At 43.0% G+C, this 9,150-nt stretch overlaps 1 protein-coding gene across 1 annotated transcript; it reads right to left on the bottom strand.

The window, feature by feature from the left end:
- Positions 1-2,968: 2,968 nt before the first annotated feature.
- Positions 2,969-6,624, bottom strand: LOC147439640 (pentatricopeptide repeat-containing protein At4g19191, mitochondrial-like). Its single transcript, XM_086485453.1, has one exon. It carries the CDS (start codon positions 6,414-6,416, stop codon positions 3,366-3,368), a length of 3,051 nt encoding a protein of 1,016 aa, XP_086341579.1. The 5' UTR covers positions 6,417-6,624; the 3' UTR covers positions 2,969-3,365.
- Between the last annotated feature and the right edge of the window lie 2,526 nt (positions 6,625-9,150).

Raw genomic sequence — 9,150 nt, 5'->3', positions numbered from 1 at the left:
TAGGCATGAACAATACTTCAAAAGAGAGATAAATTAAGCTATTGACAACAGTTGTGGACCGGATTTACATGGAGCCGGTCCCCCTCCAAAAGGCTTTGTATTATAGGTTTCTCCGATCAAGGGAGACATTTTACAATACAATATTTTGTGTTCTCTCAATAACTAGCTAGTGCAATGAAGATGGAAGCTTCAAGCACTAAGCAAACACTTATAAAACACAACATCAATTCCGTCACAGTCTCAGACATAAGACCTCACACACCTTCGAAGATGGTGAGAGCTACCTGGGTATGAGAGTAGATTGAGAGGAAGAAGGAATAGTCTTACAAGAAAGAAGTATATCTCCTCACCTAATCACTCATAATAGCTTAGCATAGCTTAGTAATTAGCATGGTAGAGGAGATGAGCATGCATTGAAGCATGGCTCTTAGTTGGATTTGCATCACAAAGCCAAGAGTTGTTGGTGTAGGTCTCCCTTCTCACAAGCTTGGAGTAGGTGATGACCTTTCCATTAAAGCTTGAGAAGGAGAGAGAGAGAGAGAGAGAGAGAGAGAGAGAGTCTTCTTGCTTCACACATGAGATTGTGTGAGTGTGTGTGTGATAATGCCCGCCAAAATCAGGCCCCTCTCTCTCTCTTGGTTGACCCCTCTTGCAAATTACTCATTCTGGCATCCCATTGGACCCTGCAAAGATTAGCCAATGAAAATTGAGAAGCATAAGTGATAGCCTTGTGACATGTGTCCCCCTTTCCCCTTTTGTGAGAGCTTTCGGTAATTAAATAAATCAATTAAACTCTCATTGGACCCCTTTGTCTTCTGGCCAATAGGAAACAGGCAAGCCATTGGACTGTTGAATGCTCATTGGACCCCTTGGGAGACTGTCCAATAGTCTTCTAGAGAGCTTCATTCTTATTGGTTCTTTTATCAAGTGTTTATAAATGAATTAAACTAGATTTACTCTAGCCTAATTCTCATTGTTCCACCTCTATGGCCATCCAATAGGATTTAAGTGCACCTTGTGGGCAATTGGCCTAGGGAGCTGACATGTATCCCTTATTCCCCTTGTGTAAAGGGAGCCTGTGAGTGTGTGTGTGTGTGTCTCTCATCCCCTGCTTACAGGGCTCGTCCCCTCCTATATAGGAGTCTTGAAGACTTTTTGGTACACTCACAAAGCATCCAATTTTACTAAGCTTGACCATTGGACACAACCTTTGAATTTTGGAACCTTAGCATTTTGGAAGTCTTAATGGGCTGAACCTTAGGGTCTTTGAAGCCCATTGTTGCACATTGCTAAAAGAGGGGTACAACAAGACTCTTTTGTTGGGAGTGTATTGGTTGACATGTACACAAAGTGTGGATTACTTTCAGAAGCAAGGCATGTGCTTAGTGAGATGTCTTTAGAAGATGTATTTCCATGGACTTCAATCATCTCTGGATATGTGGAACTTGGATTTGCAGAAGAAGCATTAGTTTGCAGGGAAGAAATAGAGAAGAGTGGTTTGTCTCTTGATGCGCACACTCTTTTCCCTTTGGTCTTTAGCCTTATTCTGTGTCACCATTAACTTATAAACATGGGCCTTTCTTTGTTAAAGGATTTTTTCACCTTCTCTAGGCATATTTTGAGTCACCATTAAATTATGTACCTTGGCCCTTCGCTCTTCTCTCCCCTCTTAAATGTTTCTTCCCCTAAATTTTGTACTTCGTACCTTGTTCCTTCTTTTTAGGAACCTTTATCTTGATGTTACTCCCTCAAATTTTGAACCTTTATACCAAAGAAATGGCTCTATTTACTTCTTCGTACCTAAAGATCCCTCTACCCCTCCCTTTGTACTTGCCTTGATTTTTGTAACCCTCTACAATCCATCTATAAAATCCCTCATTCCTTGTAAAAGATGAACACTACTGATGAGCTTAATATAGCGAAACGTGTTGTAGTGCTTCCATCTTGATGTCTCTCCTCCCCTCCTATCTCTTTTCTTTCTCCTTTTTTCTTATCATGGGATAAGAATCGCTCGATTAATTTGTTAGCAGTAATTAAATAAATCAATTAAACTCTCATTAGATCCCTTTGTCTTCTGGCCAATAGAAAACAGGCAAGCCATTGGACTGCTGAATGCTCATTAAATTGTTTACTTTGCGTGGGGTTTTGTCGGACCTGTCGACCAGGGCCGGGCCTTAACAACGGGCCTCTTTATATGGGACCCCATCCTCATATGTCATACTCACAAAAGTTCCATATGTATGGGACCTCAGGTATTATGACCGTCCATTCCCACACAAGCAGCCACGACGGCCCCGGAGCACCTACAAAAGCTTTCATCTCTTCGTCGTGCTCATGTTTTCATCATTGCATCGAGCATTGAATTGCATGGTTTTAATTTATGAGTACCATTGTGCTTTACTTGCATCGTCTCACTATCTCTGTTGTCTTGGCTCCATTTCTTGAAGAGAGAGATTTGAGGCCAGCCGGGCAGCAGGCATCCCTCAAACCATGATTTAAAGAAAACTTAAAAGAGTGGATAGAATGCTGCTTGCATGCCTCCCACCTATCAACCAAATGCGCATGCGCCTGCTAAGAGAAGGGACTTGAATAAATGAGCAGCATTCCACCTGCAGAAATATCTGTGCCAGCCTATTCATTTCGTCCTGACAGGGCACTCCATTTGTTGCAAAGTTGGCCAAACACACATCCATTAGACTACAGCTTGCAGCATCATTACAATCATTCCATGAGAATCTTTTCCCAGATGTAGTGTAAGACTCCTCACCGCCTATCATGTCAAAGCACCTCCATTATTATCTTTCAATGTTTATATGTTGATGCCTGCATTAAATTCAAATGTGTCAGTGTTTAGACTACTGTCTTGCTTTGTGCTTCTCAAGCTTGAGCTCAAGAGAGCATCAACTCTGTCCTCTGTTACACGTCCACATAACTCCCACAGCTGGCATGATCTAGTACACCACATACATCGAAATAACTTTCTTAGAGATACAACTCAAGCCTTTCAGAGGCCACCAACAAACCACCTTGCTTCTTTAACTGCCTTTGCAAACTATTCACATCAACTATACACATATGCACTCGTGACTCTAGACTTATCACTTCTCCTTATAAAAATAAGCCCTGTACATACCCAGATTGGGTATGGCTTGCCATAATTCTTACACTTTCAGCAAGATAAGAAATCCTGCCAATGCACGTGAAGGATACATATCATATGCAGAACCTTTCACACCAGACAACCTCTGAATACTATGTACAGTGCTCAATCATTCACTCTGGAAAGCCAGGTATGTCCAAAGGTTAACCTTTCTTTTCCCGGTGCCAGTCGTAACACTCGTGCAAAACAAACTGCAAATCTTTCTTTAACCCATGTCCACCTCCTGCGCAAATAGATTGGCCATATAAACATAGAACCCAGCCTGTCTTCCATCCAGAATAAGAGCTTGGTTAAATGCCTGGCTTCCAAAATATGTGTCACCACTCTTTGAGCAAGCATCCATAACAGTTCGCCACACCACCATATCTGGTTCCACTGGTAAATTCTCTATCAATTTCATGACCAGATCCAGTTGACCAGCACGACCAAAGAGATTAACCATACAATTGAGGTGCTCAACATGAGGCATGATATTATAGGATCCACACATAACCTCAAAGTACTTCTGGCCTTGTTCTAAAAGACCTGAATGACTGCATACACTAAGTATACCAAGAAATGTTACTTCATCTGGTTGTATGCCTCTCTTACCCATTTCACAGAATGAAGAAAAAACAAGACCACAGTTACCTTGTCGAGCATAGCCTGTAATCAATGCACTCCAAGTAGCAGCAACCTTTTCAGGAAATGCTTCAAACAGGTGTTGGGCATTAAGCAAGCTCCCACACTTGCTATAGGTGTCAATCAGAGTAGTTGTGACAGTTACATCATTAGGCTCATTACTATCAACATTGCAAACTTGTGTATGTATTCGTCTAACAGTTTCGATGGATGCTGAATCATCACATGCCTTCAAGATGCTCACAAACACTACATTATTTGCTAGAATGCCCTGTTCAAGCATCCTCACAAAAAAATGACAAGCCTTATCTTTTTCCCCTAGCTCTGCATAGCACAAAATCATCATGTTCCAAGAAATGACATCAGGAGCATAGCCATTCAGCTGCATCTGCCGGAAGCAGCTCAATGCGTCTTTATCAAGCTTGAGCACTGTGTATGCTTGAAGTAAAGCATTCCATGAGACCAAAACTGGGCCCTTTAGCATGTCAAATACCCCTTGTGATTCTGTAGGTGACCAACATTTACCATACATATCTATCAATGTGTTGGCTACCATAAGATCGGCATCATATCCCTTCTTGGTCAGCTCAATGTGCAATTCACGGCCCTCTTCTATGACTCCCATGCTACCACAAGTTTTCAAGATGATAGTGTAGGTAACAGTATCCAAAAATACACCCTCTGATTTCATTTGACAATAAAATGCCCATGCTTCCTTAAACTGGCCACAATCTGAAAAGGCCGCAAGTAAAGCATTCCAAGAGACAACATTCTGAACCCTCTGTTTCTTGAACACATCAATGGCTTCATGAATTGCGCCACATCTTGAATACATACCCACCAGTGTATTGCCCACAAATGTGTTGTTGTCAAAACCAATCTTGAGTATGTTTATGTGTGTTTCAAACCCTTTACCTAATGCTCCTAAATTGCAGCAGGCTCTCAAGATGCACACAGAAAGGGCCTCATCCACATGTATACCCTCCGTTTTCATTTGCTCAAAACTATCAAGAACTTGCTCAGCACCTTCCTGCTCAAGGCACCCTGCCATGAAGGCTGTCCATGAGACTGCAGTTTGAGTCTGTAGCTTGCTCAAAACTTCCCAAGCTTCTGCTAGTGATTGGCATTTTGCATACATATCTACCAGGGTGTTGCCTACTGACACATCTCCTTCAAAGCCCTTCTTTATCACTTCACTATGTAAGAACCTCAAGTCATCAATGGCACTAATGCTTGTGCAAGCTTTCAGAATGCAAACAAAAGTTGCAGCAGCTGGGCTAACACCTTCTCTGTGCATAGGTTCCAGACAATCGAGGGCTTCATTACTACCATCATGTTCCACATAAGCTGCAATCATACTGGTCCACGATATCCTATCCCGAACAGGCAACCCTTCAAAAACTTTCCTCACTTCCAGAAGCGTTCCACATTTTGTATACATCTCCATGAGGCCATTGCCAGCAAAAACATCTCTTGTGAACCCCATCTCAATTAGCATAGTATGTAGTTTAAAACCTTCTTCAATAGCACCAAGGTCAGCACAAGCTTTTAAGCAGCAGGCAATAGTGTGCGCATCAGGAGACAAGCCACTCTTCTCCATTTCTTCCCTGCAAACTAATGCTTCTTCTGCAAACCCAAGTTCCACATACCCAGAGATGATTGAAGTCCATGGAAATACATCTTCTACAGACATCTCACTAAGCACATGCCTTGCTTCTGAAAGTAATCCACACTTTGTGTACATGTCAACCAGTACACTCCCAACAAAAGAGTCTTGCTCTACCCCTCTTTTAGCAATTGCCATATGAAAAAACTTGCCCCTTTCAACATCATTTGCCTGTGCACAAGCCTTAAGTAGAACTACAAATGTGAAATTGCTTGGTTCAATAAGATCACGAAGCATAAGTTGATACAAAGTCAAAGCCTGCTCAATATTTCCAGAAACCACATGGCCCTGAATTAACGAAGTCCAACTATGCTCATTTTGATACATGAGGCGATGAAACACTTGCTTTGCATAATCCACAGCACCACACTCAACAAGGATTGGAACCAAATAATTGCCCACATCTTTTTGAGCTTCCAATCCATTGTTGCATATGTGTAAATGAGCCTGCTTGGCATGCATAAGACTTGACACTGCCCTGCAGCTTTGCAAAATGTCTAAGAAAGTTCCAATAGAAGGAAACTCGTCTGGCGAATCATCCACATTTATTTGTTCAAAGAGAGAAGGGAATGGGCGGGAGAGCTGTGATGTGTTGCTGCCTTGTTGAATTGGAATTGCAATTCCACTGCAGGGTTGCCATGTGATTGCATCACTCAATTGCTCTCTTATGCTGGGTTTTGCTATGGTCGACTGCTCCTCAAGACAAACCCTGTTTTCCAAGTCTAAAACGTGGAAGGCATTGCACGGCACACTTTGCAGTTTCAAATCTTTCTGCACGCTCAACGCGTCGAAACATGAAAAGGGTGCTGTAACATCAGGCGATAAGTGCGTACATGATGCGAAACTAGCAGCAAATGCATTGTCAGAAAGAGGCTTCGCATCGTCATCTCTGCTTAACCTATCAAACCCCTGCATGCCCGCAGTTTCCGAGCCTACGTTAGTCCAATGCTGGATACTCAAGACACCCATCGAAAAAAATTGAAATACAGTGGGTGAGAACGGACACGGGTAAGTGCCAGGAGGGTCAAGGTCTGGCAGTGGCTAAACTTCTAGCTGGCAATCTGCCTTCCTGTGTTGAATCGTGCGATTCGACGTGATTAGAACACCGCAGAAGCGGGCGCCATCGCATGATCGCAGTACTTGCTGGACGACTAGTTAAATATATGGTGTCGTAAGTGGCACTCGACGTCGGACTAACTAGTACTAATATTGGATAATGAAAAAAAAAAATGTGAAAATGTTCCAACTCCCCCAAGAGACTCCTCCTCTCACCCAAGGAGATTCCCTAGCTGATCTCTCCCAACACAACCATGTTTCTACAATTTCCTCCCTCATCAACTATCTTGTCGTGATTTCTCTCACCCACCTGCCCACAGGCCTCACTAGCAAGCTGATCTTGAATTCTCTCGCCCATGCAAAACGCTTGCATGCGCTGCCACAAGCCTCCAACAACCAGAGCTTTGCAGTGTTATCCCATCTCGCGAGAGAGAGAAATGAAATGAAATGAAATGTTATATTAAACGTCTTCAAAAGGCCAAAATGACCTATGAGACCAAACTCGCACAATCTTGATGAGTGCTCGTTTTGGGCATCTCGCATGTCGAGCTCAATTGATCGACATCCACTCTCATACTCTACCTCGATGTTGTGAGGTACCCCCCAATTGTGGGTGTCTAGATCTCCCTAGCTCAGTAGCCCGATCGATCAACGTACCTCTGGTGTGGGTGATATCTAGGCTTTGTTGAGTGGTCTACACCTTTGTCTCCTAGTGGGTGGTCTAAAGAAATCTGTAAGCCTCTAAGATTGTCTCTATGTTGGTCACCACAACAGGCTCTCTTTGTGTCTCTGTAGCTCAAGTAAAACTAACCCAAGACATCTATGATCCTGGTATCTCATGACCCTAGATAGTGGTCCAAAACCCTCTCTGAAGAGACAATGAAATCGCCTCCATATCTCATAGTACACCGAGCAGTGACATATGTAATGTAGCTCTAACTCATGCTCCAAATAGCATAGCTGGCATATCCTAGCCTCTTCAGGTATCCCCCTAAATCTGCTAGTCTCGACCTCAAGCTGATGTGAAGAGGTGTGTAATATGACCAATAGTGCACCGTATCCCCCAAGATAAATGTGTATCCATGTAACTAGGTCTAGTCACAAACCCGTCCTCCGTCAGTTGGAGAAGATGCTCTCTATAGAAATCCATCTTCGTGCCCTACCCTCCTAGTGTCAAGTTGAGATAGGTCGTGACGAATGAGCTTGGTGATCTCTGTGCTCATAATAGACAAAAAGGGTGCATCCAAAGAGTACTGGAAAGAAGGAAAACTATCCATACTGAAACCGTGTAACTAAAACCATGATGTCATATGTCCATACCAATATGTAGTATCCCCCTTGTACGCTTTTCCGTACGTGTCAAAGCTGGGAACTTGCTTGTGCATTATGTGCGAGCCTCGAAAGGCTGCAAACACACAACTAGAAGAGCCTAGCAAGCTCAAAGGGACAGGGGTGTGTCACTCACTACTCATTGCTTCCGTCGTGAAGGATCCTGTGCTGCGAAGAAGAAGGATCCGCCGTCGATGTGCCACTCAACCACCTCGCCATCACCGCAATTCTCTCTCTCTCTCTCTCTCTCTCTCTCTCTCTCTCTCTCTCTCTCTCTCTCTCTCTCTCTCTACACACACACACACACACACCTGTGAGCACACGAAGGAGAAGGAGACAAAGATGGATCAAGAGCACTTTTTAGCTTCTTACACCTCAGAGAATGAGGATTTTAGGTCAGATGGACCTTTTATAAGAGTTTGGCCCATTCACACACATGGCCGCCCACAGTGGTCGGTCGTTGCAAAACTACTGTAAAAATAAGATAAGTGGTGCGCCTCTCATCGGCGATCACCTACACACGTATTGGACCGACAAGCCCGGTCCATGACTCAATCAAATAAATAATATGCGTCCGTCGAAGGTGATAGGGTGTCCATGAAGGTTAACATGTCCCCCTTCCTGATGTAGATTTTGTCCTCCGAAGCTATTGAGATGAAGCCCGTTCGTCGAGGTGGAAGAGCATCCGAGATTGAATGTCCTTAGCCTTCTTCAATCACTGCAAAATCAACCAAAATTGGCACAGTAACTGTATTCTCATATAGAAGTAAAAAGCATATGCAGTTGTAGGCACACAAATTGATTGGTAACAGAATATTAAACAATTCGTTAGCAGTAAACATTAAACTGTAATATAATCAAACGCATAAACAGTTGTAAAGGTCAAAAACTAAACAAGTCTGGGGTGGCTAATTTAACGGTCGAAAGGAACTAGAGGTCAACTATTAATATCATGGGCAAGCTTCTCAATTTTCTCTGGTCAATTAACCTATTTAATCGCGAGAGCCAAGTATTTCATGTCCGAGGGCTAACTAGAGGCTATACCTAGAAGACCTTGTAGTTAAGCTACGATAAAAGGAATTGCTCATGAAATCATCGCCTGACTTATTCCCTTTTCTTTGACCCCCCAAAGTCTTTTCACATTGATTCAATTTTGATGTGTGTGCTTATTTTGTATGCCTTGGGTTTTTTGCTTTTCAAGGAAAAGCGCCCACAATGGGAACCTCTAGGGCTCTAGTACCATAGGCGATACATGTGAGTGAAGTACCAAATCAATCTGGGATTTCTCTTCCAGCTTAAGATTTTACATTGTGGCACT

The sequence above is a fragment of the Adiantum capillus-veneris genome, chromosome 16, assembly GCF_014529385.1.
Source record: "Adiantum capillus-veneris isolate H3 chromosome 16, ASM1452938v2, whole genome shotgun sequence".
Lineage (NCBI taxonomy): Eukaryota > Viridiplantae > Streptophyta > Polypodiopsida > Polypodiales > Pteridaceae > Adiantum > Adiantum capillus-veneris.
This window is presented reverse-complemented; position numbering and strand designations above follow the sequence as displayed.

Excerpts from the sequence above, each read along its gene's own strand:
- LOC147439640 (XM_086485453.1), bottom strand. The coding sequence starts at position 6,416 with ATGGGTGTCTTGAGTATCCAGCATTGGACTAACGTAGGCTCGGAAACT.